Here is a 27304-nt window from a genome sequence, read left to right on the forward strand (position 1 = left end):
AGACTCACTTTTAAATGGTGGCCCGTGATTGGCCAAAAGGACCGTTTCAGTTACCTAATTTCTTACCGAAAACGTAAACTCCGAACGCAACAATTGCGCGGATAACAAAATTTCACTTAAAATTCAAATACATAAATATTAAAATTAATAATTTACATAATAAAATTACGGCGTTAATTTTACCGTTTACAGTTTTCAAGTCCATTAGTCCTTAGAGGGGTATCAACAATACCTCGTTCAAATAGTCCGGTAAAAATCCAAAGAATCACTTTTCCATAGACATACATAACCAAATATTGCCGTTTCTGAAAATAAATGATATTATACATAGAGCAAACAAAAATAAAATAAATCGTAAATAATAATAAATAATTAAACTGTCAAAACAAACATGTTGCAGTACAGATTTTGCCGCCCTTGTCAATTACATTGAACAGTGCTCTTTGACCTGTTCAAAACGGTGCAATGTGATTGGCACTTCTCTTTCTCCGTCGCACAATACACAACACTCTTCGTTGCCTAGCAACGCGCGCACCAAACGACAAACAAAAAAAACAACTTGAGAGAGACTACCTCTCCTCGATTCGTTTTTTACCGTTGCGCGCCTGAAAATCGCGCCTTTTTAAACACCTTTTATCGGGTCGTCGCTGCTAACAGACCTGCGCGAAGAAGTTCACGGATTTTGCAGTGCAAAATCTTCGAAGGCTGGAACTGCTGCTGCTCTCCGACTGCTTCTTCCTTGAGCCGCTCCTGTTGAGGAGGACTCGGGAGGACTTACTTACTGTGAGTATGATTCACTAAAGGGATTCGAAGGGGTGCAATGTACACGTGAGTCAACAATAGGACGTTCTCCAGGTCACGTCACGGCAATGGGTCAACGTCCATCTGCGGTGATGACTGCATCCTTGCTGCGACTCCTCCTTCCTGCAGCGGACAGCGGCGTCGAGACGGCGCCTGTCCTCAAAACGACCAACAAACCTGGCCTGGTTCACCACGCGTCGACGGGGTCTGGCGTGGGGCGATGATGCTGTACCAGACAGCACGGCATCTGGCACTGCAGCTGACGTCATCAACTGCTGATGTGGCGGCGTCCAGCCGCCCTGCCTCACGACTACGCGCGAGACGGCGTCGTGGCGTCTGCGGTGCTGATTGCGTGGGGCGAGGTCACCACTTCCCACAAGGAAGCACTCGTCTATTCCCATCACTGTTAGGTACACAATCGTTGCGAACCGCACTACGTCTAGCTCACTCTGGTGTAACCTTCGCACCTGACTTAAGTATAGGTGTCCGGGTCTTAATCGATACCTTAATCACTATGTGCGTACTTGTACTCTTGCAAATACAAGTGTCTGCAGGCAATACAACTTGTGTACTTGCCGCGGAACACTATGACGTCACCGTTAAAACAAAAATATCTTAAATTAACCTTAAAATTCCTAGCTTAACATATAACATTCTCATTATTAACATCATTGTTAGAAAAAAAAATAAATAAATACTATTAATTATTAAATCTCAATTCTTGCATAACAATGCCTGGTTATCAATATCCATTAAATTCAATATTAGTACTTTGCTTGCTACTAACATATCACATTGTTAGTTCGTACTTGATTAGTATGCATCACAGTGCATTTGCTTGTTTGTGTTCTCATTTCATGAGATTTCATACATTTCACCACAACATTTCATTATAGCGTATCATTATTGAATATCAAACATCACATGTTTTGCTTTTCATTATAACATATTGATAGCTAACATAATTTATATTCATTACTCAATGTTTGTAACTTACATGTTTACATTTCATTATTAAAAATATTTGCATTTAACTATAGCATATTTAGCTTGCAATTTACATTTGCATTTCATCACATTTGTTAACATTTCATCCAAGAATATATATCATATCATGTACATACTGACAATTAATAGTTCATTGTTATGTTTACATAGTACATACTAGCAATTGATCATATAATATAACATTTATATATAACTATATATATATAATAACATTTACATAACATACCATTAACCTTTCATTATGTTTACAAGTTATACAATCAAAATTTCATAGCGTTTTTACACATTGTTTACATTATCTTCTCCTATACAGAGAAGTCGTTGGTTTACACAATTACCAACTTAGTAACTTTTTCAATTTCAGTCTGCTGTGCTCAGCTCAACAGCTGTAGAGGCTTTATCTTCCTCCTCTCATCTTCCATTACTGTGTTTTCATCCCGTAGCGGTCTCGCTGGGTTGAATAATGTTCACATTTCATCTCATCTTGGTTACTATCAGTAACACATGAGTCTTGTAATCTACTGAGGCTCCTGGCTTCAGTGTAGCTAAGGTTCCTTTTACAAATCAGCTGTTTCACAAACATGCTGTATCAGGATAGCTTTCAACATAGGGTATCACATGTTCAATATCTTTTTCATTTCTTTTTAAGAAAATTTTCTTGCTTCTTCAATTTTATAACTTCTGTTAGGCGAAGTTGCTTGTGGACACTTGTTTGCCGGAGTATCTTCACTTCTCGTGACAAAGGGCTTAGATCCTGAGTTTTTCAGATCCACATTCTTCGCTATTCTTCACATCATTCGAAGAATACTATTCAAGCAACTATGACAGTGATGCGAGTGAATAGTGTTGAGACGACGTAATTTTCTCGTATAGGGGCTTCTCCCAATAAATTCTTAAAAATCATCGATTTCAAATTTCAGTGTTTTCATTTCATAAAATATCAATGCCTTGACATCCAAAGTTTAATAAACTAAATATTTCAGCTAAATCTGATTGGATTTGTATGCGAAATGAGTGCATACTTTTCTAACCTGCATTCTGGGTAGAATGCAATCCTAAAGATCATTCTTTTCCCTAAATTCATCCCAGAAATGGTAATAAAATAGTGAAGTTTTAAAATCTTAGTGAGTTCTTCTATAAATATTAGAAAATTTAGTGATTTTCTATTTTTCATCATCAACATAACGACGCCTATTGGATTACTCAGCATCATCATTAAATCAAGGTAACCTGCATAATATTACTCTGCTTGTAGTTGCAAAGGGTTATGTGCTTTTAGAGATGCTTTGCATGCCAGTGTTTATATATGTCTACACAGCAGGATGGGGTATCATACCACCTAGTTACATCGACACTAAATAAGCTTAATTTCTTCTCGTTTGTTAGTACACAGTACATACAGCTTCACATAGGTATAGGCTAGTCTAATGTTGTATATATATGTCTTAGTGACATTTGAGTTCATACTCATACGAGGAATTGTGCAAGCCAACTGATACATAAATACAATACACATTGTACACAGGTAGCTTCACAGGCTACAATAACATCTGTATGGGTGGCATTTCACTTCACCTCAAATACAGCAATATAGCGGGAATTACACTTCCGTATAACCACAGGGTAAATATCTGCATAGGTGGCATTTTACTTCACCTTTACACAGAAACAAGCGGGAATTACACCTCCGCTTAACATTACAAATTACAGTGGCTGCACTACGCCTCACATGGCGTACTAGATCACATAATCACAGTGACATACACTTACTCCTCTGTACAGTTCAGATCCTTGGTCTGAAACTTACACTTAGACTGCTCTCAGCTGTTTATGGTACTACACCTTGTACCATCACGAGGCATTCGCAGCTTAGGTCGGTACTGCTTACATAGTAGTAGGGCTCTTGTATTCCCTTAACTGCGTTATATTATAACGGCCTACTGGTCGGCCTGTTGCTGGCTCTGCTAGTGCATAGCAATTCTCTTGTACTATGTCTGTGATGACATAAGGACCTTCAAATAACAAAAACAATTTCTTGGTTACATGTTCCCAGGCCTTGCTTACCGGAGTTGTTTTCTTCAGTACCTGGTCTCCAATTTTAAATTTTGCTAATTTTGATGCTGGTTTCCTCTTGCGTCTGATGTCAGCTTCTGCTGTCAACTTCCTCTTCACTAGAGCTTCTACCTCTTCTCCTGTAGGTAGTTTTTCCTCTTCATTAGGGGTGTGTTCACATCGGGGTAAATATTTCGGGTTGATCGCCACCGATCTATTCAGGCTCATGGCTTCTCCAGGGGTAACTCCAATAGAACCATGTACAGTATGGTTAATAACGCACTCTACATATGGCAACTTATCTCGCCATGATTGCTGCGAGTTATGGCATAGCGTACGTAAAAGACTCCCTATTGACTTCATGAGTCTTTCCACAGGGTTACTTTGTGGATGCCGTACACTGATGGTTGTAGGTATTGCACCTAATTTCCTGACTCCTGTTTGCCACAAATCACTGGTAAACTGGGTACCTCTGTCTGACAATACCACTTTAGGTAAACCAATTTCTTCAACGAAAGTTTTTAATTTTTGCATAACTGCTTTTGCAGTTGGGTTCACAATTGCATATAATTTGGTGAATTTTGTGAAAACATCTTGCATCACAAAAACATACTTAACACCTCCCTTTGACTGTGGTAGGGGGCCAAATAAATCAACTGATAATAATTCCAATGGTGCTGTTGGAATGATGGGCTGCAACTCTCCATGCAGGTGTTGTCCAGGTGGTTTCACCTTCTGACATAGGTCACAGGCACTTGTGACCTTACTTACATAGCGTGACATGTTAGGCCAATACACTTGCCTCTTTAATGCTTCAATGAGCTTCTTGCTCCCTACATGTCCCAAGGCTACATGTAGTTCCCAGGTGATTGGTTGCCTCAAATCAGCTGGTATCACTGGTTTCCAGTGATCTTCGAAAATGCCTCTCTTCCTTGACTGGGCAAACAAAACATTTTCTGCTGATAAACAGAAATGTTGGTGAATTTTATTATCAGCTGACTGCTTCTGCAGCTGGTCGATAGTGTTTTTGCAGTACTCATCTGCTTGTTGTTTACATTTTATATCCTTCAGGATATCTCGGAGTTTAGGATTGATTTTAAATATTTCTGTGGATGCTGGTGCCACTAGAAATTCCTTCTGTCGTTTTGATGTAGATGGTGAACTTTCTTGTAGTTCATGCAGGCGACTTAGGTAATCTGCAGTGGTGTTGGCAGATCCCTTGATATGATGTATATGAATATCATATTCCTGCAGTAGCAAAAACCATCTCGGAAGGCGGCTACCAAATAACTTGCCTGCCTTAAGGCATGTTAACGCCTGGTGATCTGTTAACAATTTCACTGTTTCTCCAAGTAGCAGATCCCTGTACTTCTGGAGTGCCCATATGATGGCCAGAGCCTCTCGCTCTGTAACAGTGTAATTTCTCTCCGCTTTGTTGAGAGTACGACTAGCCATTGCTACAGTCTTTTCAACTCCATTTTCCTCCTGTGCAAGCTTACATCCTAGGGCTGTGTCAGAGGCATCTGTGTATAACAGAAATTCCTTCCCTTGGGTTGGATGGTAGATGACGTGTTCAGTCAGGAACAAGTTTTTCAGGCTGAGGAAGGCTTGCTCGTGCTCTTCACTCCACATCCATGCCTGACCCTTCTTCAATAGGCTGAACAGCGGAACTGCACACTGTGCAACTTGGTTGGAGTATATCCTGTAAAAACCAATTACTCCAAGAAACGCTCTCAGCTGTTTCACGTTCCTCGGTGTAGGAAACTCCTGAATGTTCTGCAGCTTGTCTGGGGCTGTCTTAATGCCTTCAGGTGTGAGGATGTGTCCTAGAAAGGGTAATTCCTCCCTGCAGAATACAGATTTTCTAATTTTCACAGTCATGCCTGCCTCTTGCAGTTTGTGCAATACAGTGGCAACATGCTGCATGTGCTCTTCAAAATTTGATGATGTTATTAATATGTCATCGACATACGCTCTTGCAAATCCCTGACACTCGGGTCCTAAGGTTGCGTCTAGACATCTCGTAAAGTCAGCCACTGCGTTACACAGTCCAAATGGCATAACTGTAAATACATACTGTTGATTCCTGAACAGAAATGATGTATATTGGCAGGAATTAGGCTCTAATGGTATCTGCCAATAGCCTGACGACAGATCCATGGTTGTGAGATACTTCACACCTTGATACAATCTTAAAATTTCTGCCGTTTGTATAGGACTTTCCCTGTCCTTGACTGTAATTTTGTTGAGCTCCCTAGCATCGAGACACAGTCTTACTGTCCCGTCTCGTTTACTCACACAAACTATGGGGTTAGCATAGGGGCTTGCTTCTCTCCTGATTACATTCCAATCAATCATAAGTTGTAGGTAGGCTGTGGCTTCCTGAACGTACTTCACCGGAATGGGATAGCATTTGCGGTGGTACGGTGCCTCCTAATTTATTTTAATTTTCGCTTGGTAGAATCTGTTTCTGCCTGGCTTGTCAGAAAATACTGACTGAAAATTGGCCAGTACACCAAACAGTTGTTGCAGCTGACTGGGTGATACACTCTTCACCTCCTGTAGTGACTGTCTTATGTCTTCAAGTGATGCCTGAAGTTGCTCACTTGCTTGTGCATTGTATATGTGCCTGTGCATAGGTTCACTGTACAATATTCCCACAAAACTTTCCCTCACATGCCACTTGCCTGTGAGTGTGACTGGAGTTTCACAGTCATTTGAATGAATTTTACATAGTTTAAAATCTATCACTACACCAAATTGTGATAGAAAGTCGGTGCCTATTATTAGCGGTTTTGCTAGGCCTTTCACAACTAGTGCAGTCATGTCTTTCGGTCTGCCTAGGCCGTGTACTGTTATCAGTACCTGTCTGTTTACAATAGGGCTTGCCCTTGATGTCACTCCAATTATCTTGAGTGCTGGTGCTGGTATCTTGGGTAGTATGATGCCCTGATGCTCGAGGTAGTTCACCAACTCCTCACTGATACACGTGACTTCAGCGCCACTGTCAATTAATGCATCCACGTTGCATTCTTCAATTTTTAATGTCACATGTGGACAAACTGTACAAACTTGATGAACCCTATTTTCATCATTTTCATTATAGAGAAAGTCCCTTTCACTTTCTCTTAGCATAACAGTGCATATAAATTTATCGTAGCTGATGCAGCTGTAAATTGGAGTTTTGTCGTTATGTACCCCTGAGCCTGAATAGTGGGTTTCTGTTCGGGGCGATCCAACTGAAACCCGTTCTAGTTTAACGTGCCCTGGTTGGCACGTCCACCTGGAACACGTTGTTGTTGTTCGTTGTGGTTCCAATTACTTGGTCCTGCGACGCTGGACACTGCAGCCTTGAACTCGGCTGCTACCGGGTTCACTTCCCCTCTCTGGTAGTATGCAGCTTGATGTCCTGGATGCTGCGCCTGGAATGGTGGTGGAAATGTCGCGTTCTGGTAGCGTTGCTTGTTTCCAGAGAACTGGCTATTATGGGCTTGGCCGCCATGATTCTCTGTCGTCTGGGGGGAATAATGGTGGGGTGGCATTCGGGTTTCTTCGTGCCGGCCCTGGTATCGAGGTTCCTCCGTCTTGCGGTACTTCCTCGCGTACTCTCTCTCGTCTTCAGACGAGGATCTTGGGCGTCGGTCACGGGACTCCCTGGGAGGCCGTACTTCAGGCGAGTAGGAGCGGCGGCGGTTGTCGTTGCGGTCGTCCTTCCTCTTGCGCTGGTACATCTCTTCGTCGCTATGATAGTTCCTCGTATTTGACCACCAGGTCTTCCTCTTGTTGTAGGGGCCTTTGCGTTGGCTCATAGCGTACCGGCCATATGAGCTTTGCTCTCTGCCCTTGGGTTGCCACGTCATAGTGTGGACAGCTGCCTGACGGTTGTCCCTTGGCTTGTTGTCCCTGTTTTGCCAATAGTTATTCAGGGGTGGCTGGCGGTTCTGCTGGGGTACCCTCTCGTGGTCCTCCTTGGGTGCTGGCGTCCTGTCCATTTTCTCCAGCTTGTCGTAGTTCAGGAGCCTCTCTCTGAACTCTGTGACGTCTCGGTACGTCAGGCCGGACAACTGCTTTTGGTAGCGCAGCGGCAACTGAGTGAGTATTGCCGCTACGAACTCCTCGTCCGTCATGGGCAAGTCGAGGTATCTAGTTTTCTCAAACATTGTTGAGAGGTGGGCTTCCAGCGTTGTGCCCTTCCTGGGGTCATACCTCTCAGTATGGAGCTGGGCACGCAGATTGCTCTGAATGCGCAGACTCCAATACTGCTGGCGGAACATGGCCTGGAAGTGATTGTAGCTACTGGTGGTTGCACTCAGCATTTCCCACCAGTAGAAAGCCTGCCCTTTCAACGCACTGTTGAGGCATTTTAGTACCTCAGCCTCGCTGAGATTGAACGTGGCCGCATATTCCTCAAAGCGCTTCAAGAACCGTATAGGGTTCTCGGTAACCCTTCCTGAAAACGTGGGCATGGCCTCTGCCCAATGCTTGGCCGGGTGGTGGATCAGAGTAGCAGGGTCCATACTCGACGTGTTTACAAACGTCCTGCTACTTGGCCGATGAGTGATGGGGGTGACACGTGACGGTTCCTGGGGCAGGTGCTCAGTGTAGCACTCGGTGCCGCCCTGTTGCTTGCTTGTGGTGGGCAGTGTTGGAACAGTAGGTCCATGGCACTCGCTTGCCTGGGCCTGGCCTATACTACCAGCTGATGCAGCTGTAGGGCTCGGTTGGACAGATAGATTTTCAAACCTGTCCCTCAGCGTAGCTGTGGCCACCTCGATGTCACCAAGCCTACTCTCCAGGTGCTGGATGTGCTCACGCACCTCTTCCCTGGCGTTGGCCTGTCCTCGATGCTCGTTGGCCATCATGTTCCTCAGGGACGTGACGTGGGATTCCAACCCATCTACCCTGCTGTTGTATTGGGAGACCTGTTCGGCTATCTGCTGAATCTCCTCATGTTGTTGCAAGAGTCTAACCTCGATGCTGTGCTCGAGATTCCTTAGGCTGGCATTGTTCTGTTCCATGGCAGCATTGGTCTGTTCCAATCCAGCCCTCAACTCAGCCGTGAGATTGATGTTATTTTGCTCTAGTTTTTCAGTGAGAGCAGTGTTGTTTTGCTCTAGTTTTTCAGTGAGAACGGTGTTGTTTTTTTCCAATTTAGAGTCGTTCTGCTTCATCTGAGCATTTGTCTGCAGCAAGATCTGCATCAGTGACTCTAGTGTCACTGGTGGTGGAGTAGGAGTGCTATCCTGGGGTGCAATTGTGTGTAGGACAGTGTCATTTATGTTTTCCTGCTCCATGATTAGGGGAGATGTGAGCCGCCCTAACCTTTCCTCACAGGTGACTACAGGCGAATTCCCTGCAGATGATGAAGGATTCGACTCACTGCTTGAGGTTTGTGCAGTAGCATACTCCTCCCCTACACTTCGTGATCTTTCTCTAAGAAAGTATTTGTTTTGTTCGTCGGCCATAGTGGTGTGCAAGGAAGTAATTGAAAAAAATAATGCGTTACACAAATAGTGCACTTGCACACAGTACTCGGATGGTACAGAATTTACACAAAAAAATTGTTGAGGTGTCCCTTAACCTCAAAATCGGCCCCACCGTATGGGCTCCAAATAAATATGTGGGGGAACTTTTGAAGCTAAGTTTTGTAATAAATAGGCCCCACTTGGAGTGCCAAATAAATATGTGCGGGAACCTTCTTAGTTGTTTAGGCCCCGCTAGGGTAGCCAATTAAATATGTAGAGCTACTTTCGTGCTGCTTAGTAGGCTCCACACACACACTTAAACGTTGGGCTGAATAAAACTGTGTAATAAATTAGATTTCTTAAATTGTGTGACTCTTCACTGGTAATGTTGACATAAGGTAAGTCACAGTTAGGTGTTATTTGATTGATATGGAACATACATAAATACACACTGGAGTAGGTGGAATTACAAATAACACAACACAACACTGTGAATATTAAATATAGAATTATTTTATTTCCAATGTAAAAACGATTTAAAAGATTTCAATCTTATTAATATATTTAATTATTATTCATATCCAAAACAACAACCTAACTTAACGGTGACATCATAGTAATTCAATAAAAGTTCAATTACCAGGAGTTATGTTGCGCACATTTAAATATTTTCAAAAGTCTTAATTCGGGTTCGTTGACACTACACAGTTTTTAATTAATGTTTTTTTTTTTAGGGAACTTAAATCAATTTACCTCGGCTAGATAGGTTCAAAATCATCGGCAGAGCTCAGAGCCTCTCATCTATAGGACCACTGAGTCTGTTAATTAATGTGTAAATTCGTAAAATTTATGTCCAAGTATTATTTAAATCCTCTATAAAGTCAATTTAATTCATGAAATCAATGTTTATAATAAGTTTCGGCGACGATGTGACGTAAAAACGGGAGTTTCGTGATTCGTGCATAAGATTAGGGCACAAAAAATCTGGGCACTTTTATTACTCACGTTAATCACTCCTATGATATTTATCTTTTTAGATAAATCCTATTTAAATGTTCTGAACTCCCTAATGGTTCATAATTATCATCCACTATCCGGGATGCCTGATGCTAGATAGCTAATTTTCAGGATTTAAATTCGCCGACGTCACGAAGTTGCCGCTCATTCAGCTGGCCATTGTAGAACTCTCTTTCTTACTAGTTTCCTCAAAATAACCAGTAAGACTCACTTTTAAATGGTGGCCCGTGATTGGCCAAAAGGACCGTTTCAGTTACCTAATTTCTTACCGAAAACGTAAACTCCGAACGCAACAATTGCGCGGATAACAAAATTTCACTTAAAATTCAAATACATAAATATTAAAATTAATAATTTACATAATAAAATTACGGCGTTAATTTTACCGTTTACAGTTTTCAAGTCCATTAGTCCTTAGAGGGGTATCAACAATACCTCGTTCAAATAGTCCGGTAAAAATCCAAAGAATCACTTTTCCATAGACATACATAACCAAATATTGCCGTTTCTGAAAATAAATGATATTATACATAGAGCAAACAAAAATAAAATAAATCGTAAATAATAATAAATAATTAAACTGTCAAAACAAACATGTTGCAGTACACATGTAATTACTGTATTTACTCGCATATAGGTCGCTGCAATTTTAGCAGATTTGATGGGCATAAAATGAAGTGCAACCTATATGTGAAGAAAATTTTTTAAAAATTTTAGAGGAATTTTTTTTTTGCAGTATTTTGCTTTAAAATGCGAAAAAGAAGTTTATATAGGTATAGGCAAATTTATTTACAATGTACACATACAGCGAAACCCCTTAATTAAGTTACCATTATTTACGTTTTCCCGTTATTTGCACTATATTCTTCAGGTCCCATTTAGTTCCCATTTAGTTCAATACAATACTTTCACGCGAATTACGTCTCAAAAATCGAATCCATCCTGCTATTTACGTCACATAACAACCATAAACAACCAGAAAATACCGTGGGTACTTTAAGAGTAGATAAGATTAGCTAGTAGGCCTAAAAACATCGTGAAAAATGTAACGTTTATAGTCGGCAATGAACATTTTAAATCGCAAAATATACATATTTTATAACATGAAAAGTTGCTTTTATTTCTAAACATGTAAAAATTTAAGCCAAAGCATGTAAAAGTCCGAGTAATTATAGCAGGAGACAATCTAAAATACACGAGGGAAAAACGTAAACTCACGAATGTATAAACGTGGCTGATTGTTAAGTTCTGATACTGTATTTATGTCACAACTTAGCCGAAATACTGGTACGAGATAAACTTCACAAGATAAAATGAGCGGAGTCTTGGTAACTGTTTTATACGTATTTTATAATTTCGGAAGTATTGTACAGTTGACACATTTTTTTAAACTAACAATTTATTTCTGGGGATCGTAATTAATTAATTATTGGTATCAAGACATCAAGATGAACGTAAACTTGAACATGTCACGGCAGCGAGAAAACTGGTGCGTATACCAATAAACTGGTATTATAACTGGACAAAACTGGTACACGGGAGGTGGAGCTTATATTTTTTTCCGCTAAGCTCGCATCTATTGGAAGGACACGAGTCTGAGCGGAGCGTTGAGTGAGTTATACTGCGCATGCGCAACTCAGAGAACAGAGAGAGCCAGCCGGCGGCTACGCCGCGCCGTAACAACAGCTGATCGAGTACAATGACCTTTCTCCGCGCACGGTGCGCCATTGACGGTAAATTTCCAACAATTTGCAGCCCTTTTTTTAAAGATATTTTACTGTGGTGCAATGCGTATGTGTAATGAATTACCGGTGCGACCTATATAGGGGGAATCTGAAATACCAAATTCAAGACCTCAAATTATGGGCGCGACCTATATGCGATGGCGACCTATGTGCGAGTAAATACGGTATATAAATAAAATTACAATATGTATTTGTACTGGAAACTTTAGTTTGTAAAACAACTATTTCAAGAGTAGAATTTTTAAACACAACAATTAATATTTTTTCATATTTTGCACATTATTTTATTTTTGACCCTCGAAACCTTGATTCACATTCGAGGTGTTCATCGCGACGTACTCCCTGGGATTTGACCCCACCGCTGCTTCCGAGTACGCACCTGCAGGTCCAGCTCTTTCTCGGTCTCCTGCCGCTGCCGCTTCTCGTCCTCCAGCTGGCGCCTCAGCTCCTCCGCCCCGGAGGGGGCCCTCGGCTCCCCTCTCCCGTCGGCATGCCCCCCGCCCTCGTCCGCCCGCTCCGCGTCGGCGTCCGGGCCCCGCCCCGTCTTGAGGGCAGCGTTCTCCTGGCCCAGCGCCAGGATGCTGTTCTTGGCGATGGCCAGGTCCTCCTTCATCAGGGCGTTGGTCGTCGTCAGAGCCTCCACCCTCGACTGCAGGTTGGTCACTGTGGCACTACCGAGTTCAAATGTTCCCGCGCTGCAATACTCTTACACAGCAAAAACCACCAAAATATCACACAATTAATAAACAGGGTAATTTCATAGTACAGAGCAAGTGCGGGTCCAGAGGAGAAGTAGGGGTTACAGCTAGGGACAAGATTATATGGTGAATTGCAATAAAACCAAAATAACACTGAAAAGCGTGTCAATACACTGCGTAACATTAAATGCAAGTTAATACACCATAATAGCCAGGGGCGCAACAACAGGGGGGGCGGGGCAAGGGTATTTTGCCCCCCCCCCCTCCCCCTATGAAACCTTGAAGTGGGGGCAAACGGGGACAAAGAAAGTGCTGTGTAATCAATTTTTAGATAATAAAACTGCTTAAATAGCACAATTTACCACCTTGAAATACAAATTTTCCCGGGGGAGGACCCCCGGACCCCCCACTTGAATAGGAGGGATCGATGATTCTTTATAAATAGGTATATTGCTCCCCCCCCCCCCCTTTGGAAATTTAGTTGTTGCGCACCTGATAATAGCACTAAAATGAAAGTTCTATCATGAAATTAAGCAGTATTTAACAAAAAATTAACTTAAATCACAAAAAAAGAAAAAGAAGTAATATTTCAATGTTTTAAATCCAAGTAATGTCATTATTTCAGGTCAAAAGTTGTACCGAAGAGCAAATATCAGAAGAAATAATTTAATTTTGTTTTATTGTGCACCTCTTATTGAATAACTTTTAAACCACACATGCTCACTACTTTATTTTTATTGTTCTGAATGTATCTGTTTCAGACCTATTTATTACAATTCGTTTATCGTAAAAATGCAGCTAACAAATATACTATTTTGGTGGAGTAAGTATTACAAAAACAGTATTTATAAAAATAAAAACATTAACACCAGGATCTCCTGTTTTAAAAACGAAATTGAACTAACAATAAAACCATAAAATCTTGTCTCTGGAGATAATCCCTCCCAAGCTCGAATAATGTTTGGAGGGTATATATAGCTTTGCTTAAATACTTAAATTCATGTGTTAATCTTTCATTTCGTCAATCATAATAATGAAACATTCAAGTTTCAGTATCTGAGACCAAAATTTGTAAATATTCCAAGACCAATTTCACTTATTTAATGTCATGTTTTGCAACTGCCCTTTCTTTGTTCGATAGCCCGTCTTGAAAAGGCTTCCTGGAGCTGACCTTGGTACAGAGTATTCACAAATACTTTATGAACCAATTTCAGGACTTTCTTCATACCGTTTTAGTACAAGTTTTTTGTATTTACAAATTAGAAAAAATATTATATATTATTTATATTTATATTTACGTATTAGCCAAAATTAAACATGATATGAAATAGACATCGAATTTACAGGAACGTGCCAATTTTACATTAAAAAACTAAAAACGTTTCCTAGATAACTTCCACATATAATTTACATGGACAGTATCATAATATTTATATATAACCTGCAGCTATAAACTTAAGTGAGACAGTTGGATAAAGGCTGGTGGAAATTAAAAGTTTAGTGATTTCCAGAGTCATTACTGTTTATTTTAGAATACTTTCCTGACTCAGGACTGGAAATAAAAAAAAAAGTTTTTTTTTGTTTAAACCAAATTTTTTTTATTACATTAGTTATTTACTTCTTGGCATGTTCACATGAAAGTCATACAACATCCCGTTTTCTGCCAATCATGTTGAACCAAAAAAGTTATAACATCAAAGAACTGAATCCCAGAAAATCTGCACATCTGACTGAGACTTGACCACATAAAGGATATTTCCCCACTCAACTAGAAAAATTTTCGTACATACTCAAATTTTATTTTATTTCAGTAGCTGAGAACTAACTGGTAAAATGTTCACTACATTAGTAGCCGAAATAACTAGAGTGTATGTGATAATAAACAGCACTCTAACACAATACTTTTATTACTAGTAAATAAGCACACAAGATACATACTTAAGGTGCCTGTTAAGCTCCTCAATATAATTCTTCTGATCCAGGACTGTTGTCATGTGCTCTTGATCAAGGTCTTCTTCAGAGGAATTCTCACTGCAATAATTGCTTGATCTCAAGTACAATGAAAAGTCTATTACTCCCTGCTGACAATCCAAGTCCTCTTCCTGCAAAAAAAAAAAGGCAAGGTCTCTCAATGTATTCAACGAGAATCTTCATTAAAATACCATAAACCACCAAAAGAATCATTCATTCAGCAGTAATAATTAGAGCTTAAACATTGGTATTTATTTGAAAAACTAGTACCGACATTAAAAACAATTTAATTTGCTCTAATACAAAACTTGGCATCCATACCATAATTTCATTCACGTGCTTATTTTAGACATACAGTAGAGCCCTGATTTCACATTACTGCTTTTCATGTTTTCCCTTATTTGCACAACTTCATTTTGGTCCCTTTGATCATAACACACCTACAACCTGCCAGCAATTTACGCGATTTGTTTTACGCTGTACCTACATAAATTTGTTATTCCTGTGCTCCCACTGCCCCCTGGAGAGATTACCGTGAACACCAACCTTCACTCCACATCAAACAGCCCCCCGCTGCCCCCTGGAGAGATTACCGCGAACACCAACCTTCACACAGAGATTGCAGTCGATGACGTTCAGCCCGACGAGAAGGCCCACTATGACGATGGCCTCCTCGCTCATCATGAGGGCGTCGGGCTCGAAATACTCGCTCAGCAGGTCGTCTCGGTGGTCGATGAGGATCTTGAGGTAGTCCCCGAGCCTCTTCTGCATGAGGGCCAGCCTCAGCCAGGCCCGAGCACGGCCCATGTGGGTGCTGGAAGGGCGTTACCAAACCTCACCACTGACGCTGAGTTGGCTACAGCCACTTGAGACCAAGATCAGGACTATGGCCATGCCCGATAGTCACATATCAATAGAGTTTTAACAGTTATAAAAAAAATTAATTTAGTATACATAGAAATGATATTTAAAACATTTTGTGTTAAGCTGAACTATTTATTCATATCTGTTAAATACCCACCAATAGTCAGGGATTTTTAGAGGGCAAAATACATACAACAAAGTCAAATAAGGACTAACGAGGTCACTGAAGGTATGTCGACACATAAACAGCAAAGTAGTGATGCGTGTCTATTCGTGCTGTAAGAAATGCCCGAACACACACGCTTGCACATAGCAACCAACAGATAAAGAACATTGAAAACCAATATTGTTTCCAGTTATCTGTGTGCTCCTGGTAACCAATATATCTGCTGTGGAGCAAAGTGTCGGAGATGGTTCGTCATCTTCTTCGAAAACGGGATCTGCTACGCATGGTTTATTGGTGTTCCTTGGATCGCAACATTCACCAGAGCCGTATTTATGGCAAAACCACGAAGACAGTGTTTATCACCAATGCTTCCTTCTAGTCACCTGATTTACATGACTGTCAGCAGTTTTATAATCTAGAAATATTGATGGATTTTAGCCAAACTGAAAATAACATGTAAATTTGGTACCTACCTAAAAAACCAGTCTTGAAAAACAAAAAGTTGTAATTTGAAGCATCCATATAAACAAAATACATAAATTTTTATAAATATTTATCAACAACAAAGTAAAAAACACTATGCTGTGACATAGTTTAAGGCTTACTCAGATTTTTAGGTAGTTTTCTATTTAAAAAAAAAAAAAAAGCACCAAAAGTTTTCTCAGTGAAATTTTCTCGAAAATATGCAAAATAAATACAATTTAAACAAAAAAAGGGTGATATGTTATTTAAATTTTTTTTAGCATTTTTTTGTACGTATCTTATGACATCTTCAACAAAATTTTAATAGAAATCAGCAGAAATAAAACTTTCATACCCATCTCTTCCTTAAAGTTACCCCATGATTTTAAGGTTGGCTTAAAGGTTTTCATTTCACCAGATATTTCTTGTATTCCACTAATCTTGTGTAGTTACACATTGCTTAACTTTGTTGATGTTCATTTGAAACACAATTACAAGACAATAGTAATTTTTTTTTTTAATTTTTAATTTTATTTTGGGGTTATACCAAGTTATGTTTGTAAACAAATATAATTCAATAACCTTCCACTAGTGTATTTATTAATTTTCCAAAATAATAAAATGTTCTAACAATAATTGGAATTAGCTTTATTTTACTTCTTTCATAAATATTTAATTTTACAAATAACTTTTTTTAATTCCCATGTTAATTTTAGGCTAGATTATTTGTATTAGACGAAATCATGGACCTAGCTTTTTAAGAAAATTATTAAAATGTCTTAACTATGTGTTTAAATGTGCTTGTAAAATTTTTATATAATTGATACAGTAATATTGAACTATAATTCTATCATTGCCTTCAAATTTCTTGCTTAAGTTTATTTGTAAAATCACGTTATTAATTAAACATGTAACTCTTTACTCAAATTAAAAAACTTTTCTATGTATGAAATGCATCACTCATGAAAATGTCCAAGTAGTCTCTTAATCTTTGTGGTATATTTAAAAAGGAAAATTGATAAATTATCAGCAAATTAGTCAAATATCAAATATATTATCATGTAGCGAGGGTTAAGTGAAAAGTCAAATATCAAATATATTATGATGTAGCGAGGGTTAAGTGAAAAATTTAAAGTGATAGCAAGAAGTAAAACAAAAGTTTGTCTATAAGGGTTCTGATTTGTTTTCAAATAAAAGAAAAGGAATAAGGATAGCCACATCAAAAAATGTGAATGGTTAAATATATATAACTTTATCAAAACAGAAAATTTATTTAAATATGAATGAACTTAATTCATAACAACTGCATAAACATATATGTGAAAATATTTAATGATAAAAAATATGTATGCAACATTTGTTTGATTGAAACACAAGCTGATTTTTACTTTCCTTTAGTACAATCTTTATTCAGTTCAAAATACGCTTTAAAATTTTTATCATTTCAGTTATATTTATTTAATTTTTTCTTGCTTTAAGTTTGATGATTATGTGTAGCCTATTGTTTATGTTGTCAAATATCATGTGACAAGACTGTGTGGCCATTTTGCTGTCTGATAAACTTAGGGTAAGAAGATAAATGTCTGAAATTACAAATTAGGGCATTTAAAGTTACGCTCTGCTTACCAATCTTAACTTCAGGTTAAATAGCTGGTGAAATGCTATTCATTATTAAAGCATGCCTAAGTGTTCTTAAGTTTAGCTTCAAATCTTATACGTTCGTGGTGAAACTGCTTTAACGAAGATGGGACACAGGGGTGACGGAATGACCGGGGTGGCTGATGGTGGTTGGGGTTACTCAGAAAGGATGCCAGCTAACGTATTGAAAGGTAGCCAGCGGCAAACACAAGATTGTAATGGTCCTCAGGGTCATGTCCCCAGCGCAGTGGCGGAGGCAGCTAGGTCGTTGCCAGGCAAGGGTATCCAGGGTGTAGGCCCCCTTCCCTCCCCAGGATCCTGTCAACTGCACAATACACAATTGAGCCTCGCAGACTGCTGCACGCACTCATTCTGGTTGAAAGCCACGAACACACTGTCCCTTCGGCTGAGGTAGCCGCTAGGGCAGGGAGTTAACGAGGGGGACCGATCAGTGACCTCACAGCCCTTTGACCCATTGTCACAGCGGTACGCCGTAACTGCCTTAGTAAACCCAAGGATACTACGAGTGTTGGTGTCAGGTGCACACGACAAACAAATGTAAAAAAAGAAAAAATATTCAACAATTTTGGAGATACTGAATCAATATTTCTTTACTGCGACGAACACTAAGCTGTGAAAGTTCTCTACACACCTGACAGTTGGAAGATCTCGCACACTAGAGGTGATATCCTGAGCGTCCATGGTATATTTTTCAACCACCTGCAGGATGTCCCACAGTTCTTTCTTTGGTCCAAGTAAACCCTGAATTGTAACATAGAAAAACATATACATACAATATAGAAATTTCCAAGAAAATATGACAGCGAAGCCCTTTTAAGACATTTACTTTTTATTGCAAATCATACCCTTAAACAGGGGGTATTACTTAAAGTAACAGGTTTACTGTGCTTACAAGTCAGTGCAAATATAGTTTTATGATACGAAACAAATATCAAATTGAATTTTTAAAATATTTGCAAAGTCAAATTGAACTGCGAATATTTTTCTCAGTAATGCTAAATTATATTTATTTAAAAAAATACTGGAATGAAGTAAATTTTTTTTTTAACATTTGTGGAGTAAATACCTCTAGCTAGTGTAGAAATACTTAGTGTTGTTCCCCCAAGAAAAAACTTAAAGCTACTCACTAAAACTGACAAATTTTATTCATTTAAATTTATAGTTTGATTTATTTTATTTACCCACCCTGCGATATTTGGTGTCGTCGTCAGGTACTAATCATTATTTTACTCCAACAACCGACATTCCTCGTTATAATTTACTGCTACTGGTAATGAGAACAATTCAGCAATGGATTGAATATCATCTAAAGTAGACTTAAATTTGAGCGTATGATTCAGAGCCTTAAGAGATTCAGTGCCACTATTTCATCCGAATGTCCGTAGCATTTCTGAGAAAAACTATGAATACAAAATACTTTTTTTTTAGTGATATCACAGAACGGAAACTAAAGAGCTAAAAAAAAATTTGTCCCGCTAATTTACAACATAATAATACCTTCTTTGGTTTGAGCCCATGTCTTAGTACATGTTCCAGTACAATGAAGAAATGCTGCAAGGGCATGTGATCTGTATCGAGCATTCGACCGTACTTGAGCGAGGTCTCTATCAGTTCCTTCACGATCAGCTTCGATATGTTGACTAGATTGCTTCTCTCTATCATCATTGGGTCACGAGCTGAAAAAAAAAGACAGGATGAAATAACAGAATACTGTTACCTGTTATTATAAAGCTAAGTGATATACTTAAAAATAAAAAAAATAAAAATTTAAATCACTCTCATTCAAACATTTCCATTTCCCAGTAAATGCAAGAGAAATTGTTAGAAATTTCCAAGTTCATATTTTTTAATGCTAATATTCAAAAATATTTTTCAAAACTAAAAATAACCAGTTAATGAAAAAAAAAATTAAAATGTAAGACTGTGTGAAAAGTTAGTGTGGAAGACAGAGGGTACGTATGGCTAAGTAATACTGGGCTATAAGTACATATAATGCAGTATTGAGAAACATTCTAAACCAACTACATTTGAATGGATAAGCAAACTAAATAAATCCAATACATTAACAGTATCACCAGAAAATACATTGAATCAAAAAGTATTGTTTATTGATTACAGTGATTGTAACCAAATATTTACATTATTTTTAGGTAGAAGTTATATTTTTATGTAATTTTTCGCTTTGTTTGCATTCTGAACCAAAATCTGCACCTCAAAAAACTACATTTAAAGATTAAAAAAACAAACCTAACATTAAAATTTGTGTTCACCAGTGATATGGAAAAATAGAATCAAAACTATAATTATAATGAAACAACATGTCTTTTGAAAGTCTTGCAAAGGGGATAATTGATTTGAAGCATTATGTTGGACATATATGCCACTGCTACTTTACACTGTGTCAAAGAAAAACCTGAAGAACGGACAAACAGAAGATGAATACACAAACACAAACAGAAAACTAAGCCAAAATCAGCCAATGTTCATCTTTTGTTTGACCATTTTTCAGGTTTTCTTTGACACATAGTGTAGCAATGGCATCATGTCCAGAATAAGTTTTAAATCATGAAACAATATGCTTTCAAGTTTATAATGAATGCCAACATCGCGATTGTTACAACAAAGTAAACATAATTCCCCACAAACTTAACACCACCGAGGCAGCCATACCGATGAGCGGTATCGGATCATCAGGAGAAGGCGTCGATGGCTGCGACGTATCGGGCATGCTGAACTCGACATCTTGAAGCTCTTTCAGGCAGAGCCACTCCCCGTCGACGGAAACGCGGAAGTTACACAAGTAGATGGTGTCTTGTGCACCCGCCATGTCTTGGTCGATCATTATCCCCGTGGCAAAACACGCACTCAACTGTCTACGCACAGGCAACAGCCAGATGAAGGAAAAATTCAACCCATTTCGCAAATTATATCTTGCCCGACACAGCCGAAACTGCACTTAAGCCACTTCATCGGGAAAAAAAAACTTTTAATAAAAAAAAAATATATTTTTACATTTATGAAGAATGATGATGAAACAGTTTGAAATTGAGCATAAAATCAGCTAGCTCTCAACACAAAGCGTAGTGAAATGTGTTTATGCACTAAAAAAACACTGTCAAAGATCAAGCTAATCCTTGAAAAGAGAATGTAGGGAACAAACTCTCATTCCACACTTTCACGGCTGCAATGGAGTAGTGGAGCAGGGTGAGGCGGTTTATTGATTTCCTTCAGCGCCTCCCCACCAGGAGGCTCCACTGTGTCGGCCGCGGCCTGGTAATCAATACAACCACGCGGGGGAGGGGAAGGGCAAGGGAGGGGGAGGAAGGAGGGGGGCAGAGGGGAGAAGGCAGGGAAGTGGAATGTTGGGGAAGGATGGTTACGCAGCATTTCCCATAACATCAAGACAAACAAGGTTACTACACACTGTCACCCGCCCGCATGAATACAAACACAAAAATGTTGTTTTCCTCACATTCAAATATGCTCCCTTTAAAGGAATCAAACAGTATTGTTAGGATATATGTAATCAAAACATAATGAAAAACTTTTCCTCCTACTGAATATATAAAACAGAATATTTTTTTATCATGAAATTGAATGTATTTTCAAAAATATATTCAACCACAGTTGATTGGATTAACACAATTACACGCTTATTAACTCTTAACAAAAATTAAAAATTAAGACTCATAATATACTTACAAAGCTGAACTAACTTAACAAACACTTTTGAAAGGCATACATGAAATTGGGGGGAAAAAATAAAAAAATAAAATTTTTTTTTACAAAATTTGTAGCATGGTATAATGCAGTGTGGGATGTGCTCTTAAATAAATTTGGCATTCTTTGGTTCTACACATTTTATACTCCGGTGCAGATTGTACAGCTTTATTTGATTTTTCTGGATGGATTCAGACATTTGATGATTTTTGATTGCCAAATTTTTTCAAACAGTAACTCTTATCTGTTTCTTGACGTTGAGTAGTTCATTTTAAATTTGTATTATATATAATTTTAGAAGAAATACTAATTTTACTTCGGTATTCCCGTTAAAATGACGTAACTAAAAGGCTTGCTTAACAATATTTCATAAGAACCGTGTAAAATATATGGATGGTACAGATGGTACAGTTTACATGCATGTGTGCTTTTCAATATTTTAGAGCACTCTTTCGCTGGCCAGTTTCAATGGAATAACTCACTGGTTGTTATTATTAGTACACAAAACTTTTAATCACAACCACGTGCTTTTAAGTCATTGAGAACACCTAGCCAAAACCGTACTCCTAGAGTTTAAAATTTATCTGAGTGGTCTGACAAATTCTGATCTCTTGAGTGAATAATATGAAAGTTATAGAGATAAATATGGAATCAAGGATATGATTCAAGGCCCTTCTGCGGAAGTTATGGTGTTATTTGGAAATGAGCCATTTTTATATAAAATTATATAGGAGCAAATATCATTTCATTTTTAAATGATAAAAATAAATTCACTGTAGGCTATATAGTGTAAAAGTTCAAAATTATACAGATGTAACATTTGCTCCATACATGAACGTTTTGATTTTTCTTTTAAAACTTGGTACCAAAGAGAAAGTGTGCCATCATGGATGAATCTAATTAGTATTGTAACATATATTAGGCACTTTCCTCTGCATGCCCCAAAAAACACACTGCTAACTACAGAGAAATATAAAATCAAGGCTGTATTAAACTAGTTAGCTACCTTTGAATAGCTATCCGAATTCTTTCTACAGCAACACTACTTAAGTGTGCCTTATAAGAAAATAACTTTTTAAGAGTCATTTGTTGGTGTTTTAAAAGCTTTTCACAATACACTTATAAGCAATTTACAATGTATATACCTACATGTCTTCAGAAAAACATTAAAACAACTTTAAAATTATAACGAGTCATTAAAAACTATTATTTTCACATTTGAACCTATAAAGTGCAGCACCTAATCTTGAAAGGGCACAAGGACCCACGTAAGAATAAGAGTGACTCGTCCTTTAAAGAAATGTTGGCATCAACATTTCTGATTCTTGTAAAATACCGAAGGTCAACAAATAATGGCAGACAGCCTTAAAGAGATTGTCTCACACCCCATGATGGATATTTAAATTTCTTGTCAATAATATTATTTGAAGACTTTTTTCCTGTAATTTTACCATGAGAGTGCTATTGTATACTGTACATTTTCTCAACAGATAATTACTAAATATTACGTAAGAGTGGTAAAATGTCACACAAATTTTCACCATTACAATCACATGCATGACCGTTTACAGCTTGAAAATAAGGGATAGTAAATGTCTGGTGAGAAAATGTGTTCTCCCAAGAACAAATTCAAGGGATAGATAAGATAGACTATCAAAACAAATTTACAGGAAAAATCCCAGAGTTAATAGAAATGAAATAAACTAGTAGCGTTTGAGACCAAGCCGTAAGTCTGCGTCCAAATTCAAGATGGTGCTCACTTTCACTCTCCCTCTGGCACACTTGGATTCATTTTCAAACAAGCAGAGACATTCATCCTTGGTTGTGGCATCTGCAAGCTACATGTGTAAAAAAAACCATCAGGGTCCCATACTCTTACTCTAAAGTATTTCCCTGAGTGTTCCCTGTTTCCCCTGGCCAAGTAAACATTTTTTTCCCCCCAGTCTCATTAATTGATTTTTACAGATAGCATTTTAATATATTACACTGTAATACTTACCAAAACACGTTTCAACCACATGTAACATGTAAAATTGAGCATGAAATCTGCTCCCCACACACAGTTTGCACTGTTAACATTCCCATCATTTATATACAACAAACACCACTAGTCTGTGATATAAAACTACTACCTATATTTGATCAAACTTTGAATCAACATACTACTGGTTGTGACCAGGCGAATGACTATCGACATTTGATTGTGCTTCACATCAGGATGATAAGAAATGGGTTTATAACTTCACATAACTTGTGATTTAAGTACAGGCTGGTTTTAAGACATTAGACAAACCAGTATTAGAATATTACTAATCCAGTTTGGTAATTAACATTTTGCAAATTTCCCAGTGTCTTCCAGGTTTTGAAGACACCTACTCAAATCCCTGAGTTTTCCCTGTTTACCAGATTTTCCATGTCAGAGAAAACCCTGAACAATATTGCTATATTACAATACTGGCTGGCTAGTGTTGAAACGTATTCCTTGTTTATAACTTTATTTATACACTACCTTGCTAAGTCATTCCTATAAATTTAAATGCAGAGAACTAAAAATTTATATTTTCAGGTCACTGGAATGACAAAATCATATTAAAATAACTATCTCAATAATATATTATTTTTATTGTCAATATGGACAACATAAATTTGTTCACGCTTAAAAAACCCAAATGGCTGCCAAAATGTAGGTGAGTGGGTAATTTTCTAGATAATTTTCCATAAATGGTTGTGTCAGTGGTTAATCTTAATTCATTCACTATAAACTATTTAGAAATAATAGTTACAAAATAATTATCAAATATTTATAACATAACTATTGTAACAGAAAAAATATTCTACAGAATTGAGTTACTTACAGGTATGTGTACAAAAATAGCAAATCAAACAAAATTTGTTCAACACTCTTATTTATTGCAGATTACCACATTCAGGAAAATTTATAAATAGTATTTCCAAGATAAAATGAGAGCACCAGGAATATGTCATATAATTAAGTTTCAAATTAAATAAAAATATTATTTTAAAATTTTTTAACTTTTTGCTGTAGATTAACTTACACCTTTTGCATGATATAACCTTATTTTAAATGCTGCTGACAAGCCTAAAAACTACTTTATAATGTATGTATATATGTGTGTATACGAGCTGCTTATTCTAAGATTACCATTTTTATAAAATTTGTCATTGCCTATAGAGAGATTTTAAAGCTTGATTTTTCTAGAATCCACATACGTTCGAATTACCAAGTATTTCAGAAGCTATATGAATTTCAAAAAACACTTCTTAGGAAAAATTAAGGAACATATGTACTGCTCAAAAACACTATTTTAAGGGTGATAATCATATGTCGCAGGTTTTCCGGAAATTAAAAATAAAATTCTAAAAATACTTTTTAAAAAAAAACTAGCAACGTTCCTGTATTTACACTGAAAACAGCATCTTTATATTCCTACCGGTTTCTGTGAAATCACAGTTTATACATTATACATTACGATACCTGTGCACCGATGCAGCCATTACCATCTTTTTTTAAACGTTGACATATGCAGAAACACAGGATCGGCGAACCTAACATTCACAACATTCCATTCCAAAGCTGCACTTGTGCATGTTCACTATCAATTATACAAATTTGTTACATCATGAGAATTGTTGGTTAGGTTGCTTAAAATACTGTAAAATATTTTTAATTGTTGTTTAGAAATTGCAACAAAGGGTAGCATCCAGTTCACACAAATCCATTCTGAGGCCCAAACAGCTTCGAGGTTCACCAAAGGTTACCAAAGTTCCCAGCTTGCACGAGCAACTTTGACGTGGATTAAAAGTGCATAAAAGATGTCCATAATGTCTTTCATAGACTTAAATAATTGAGAAATTAGAGAGAAGTCAAGCTACATTAAAAATCCTGGGAAATTGTGTGAATGGTTTGTAATTCCTAAGCAACCATTACAAATATTTTTAATGTAGCTATAATAACCTAACAAAACGCCCACAATATTTTAAAGTATTTTAAATGTGGCTAACCTAATCTAATCGACCACTCACAATTTGACTAAAGTTTTCAAAAAGCACAAAGACCCACACGGGAAAGCAGAAAATGGTGGCTGCGTCAATGCACAGGATTTGTAATGTACGCTATAAACAGCAATTTCTGGAAAACCAGTAGGAATTTATCAACACTGTTTTCCAGGTACAGTAAGTCCTTGGTTTACGTCGGGGTTACGTTCCTGAAAACCGCGACATAAATAGAAACGACGCAAAATGAGCCATGTTTCATGCCACCGGCCGGCCACGGCCCAAGGTCGGCCGGAAGGGGTAGGAGAAAATTCTGTGTCGTTGCGGGAAGTAGATAACACTTCTACATGCGAGATACGTGGGTGGCAGAGCGGGCGGGCTGGTAGTATTGCATCACCGCGCGGAGAGCAGCGGAGAGCAGGAAGCGTCCCTCATGATGTATGATAAGATAAGGCAGTGAACGTGTAGCTTACGCTACATAGCATAAATTAACTACTGAAGGAAACAAAGAATTATAAACGAATTATATACGGTGTTTTGGTTAAAATAAAGATTTACGGTCATTGTAAACGACGTTATTGTGAATCGGCGACAACTTAAATTGAAACATGAGTACTCAAACATTAGCGACGTTAATCCGAAACGACGTAAATCGGTACGACGTAAATCGGTACGACGTAAATAGAGGACTTACTGTATATACAGAAGAGTAACCAGTGCTTTAAAAAAATATTTTCGGAATTTTATTATCAATTACCGAAAAAGCCGCGACGTCAGTATTTTACAGAGTTCTTTAACATCTTGCAGTGTAAATTATTACTGACCTATTATTGATTCTTGTAATGTCTGTTGAGTTTTTATCTATGGAAACGGGGTTTTAATAAAGCGCCAAGCCACTAAACTAGAAATCTACAAGAGCCGAAACCGTTTATTCTATTTGTCGCCAACAAATCTCAGGAATGAACGCAGAATTTAAATTCAGAGGAGAGGAGTTAAAACCACCTTGACAGCAGTTTTGCTGTCAATTTATTTCCTTTTACTGGTGTAAATGATTGATTTTTCACAATTTTCGTGTACACCCGACATAAATTTACTGTAACTTTAGCACTAAGTGTCATAACCTATAAACACAGAATGCTCAAAACAAAAGGGAAGAATTTGTAATTAAAATGTCACAATTTTAGTAAGTTAGTTTTCATTGGTTGGCTGTGATAAATTTATGAATACACACATTAAAAAACGTAAATACGCGACAAATTACTTACTTTTTACAACCTGTCTAGTAATAACTGCTCTTCGAGGTTCTCTGGAAACAAAATAAGTGGGCCAACTGACATCTCTACTAACTGAAGTAGTTGATGGTGATCTGGAAACACTTTTATTGTCCGAAGAATTTAAGGATTCGGTAACAGATTTTATATCTGATGGAGATATTGTAAAATCTTCACTGCTGACAGACGCCATGTTTACACACTACACTACACCAAAGATTATCCACGCTACAGTAAAGACCATGGTCATATAACGTTTGTTTTACTCGCGGTCACTCGTGCTCCTTTGGTTGAAAGAGGAGCAAGTTGACCTGGGGTCATAAAGAGTTGATTTTTTTTTTTTTTTTATAGTTTGAATGGTTAACGGCTTTCGCCCACAACCAGAACTAAA

At 37.9% G+C, this 27304-nt stretch overlaps 1 protein-coding gene across 4 annotated transcripts in view; it reads right to left on the reverse strand.

Moving 5' to 3' along the window:
• LOC134543157 (RUN and FYVE domain-containing protein 2) overlaps positions 1-27122 on the reverse strand; it is a 56932-nt gene extending 29810 nt beyond the window's left edge. For 2 of the 4 annotated variants that reach the window (XM_063388022.1, XM_063388021.1), the window contains exons 1-6: positions 26908-27111; positions 19406-19584; positions 18540-18649; positions 15364-15571; positions 14725-14888; positions 12468-12759 (exon numbers count right to left, since the gene is read on the reverse strand). In XM_063388022.1, coding sequence (XP_063244092.1) covers positions 12468-12759; positions 14725-14888; positions 15364-15571; positions 18540-18649; positions 19406-19584; positions 26908-27106 — 1152 coding nt within the window. In that variant the 5' untranslated portion in view covers positions 27107-27111. Of the gene's footprint in view, positions 1-12467; positions 12760-14724; positions 14889-15363; positions 15572-18539; positions 18650-19405; positions 19585-20578; positions 21368-26907 lie in introns of those variants that run through there. The other 2 variants (XM_063388023.1, XM_063388020.1) reach the window with 2 other exon arrangements.
• Between the last annotated feature and the right edge of the window lie 182 nt (positions 27123-27304).

The sequence above is a fragment of the Bacillus rossius genome, assembly GCF_032445375.1.
Source record: "Bacillus rossius redtenbacheri isolate Brsri chromosome 9 unlocalized genomic scaffold, Brsri_v3 Brsri_v3_scf9_2, whole genome shotgun sequence".
Taxonomy (NCBI): Eukaryota; Metazoa; Arthropoda; class Insecta; order Phasmatodea; family Bacillidae; genus Bacillus; species Bacillus rossius.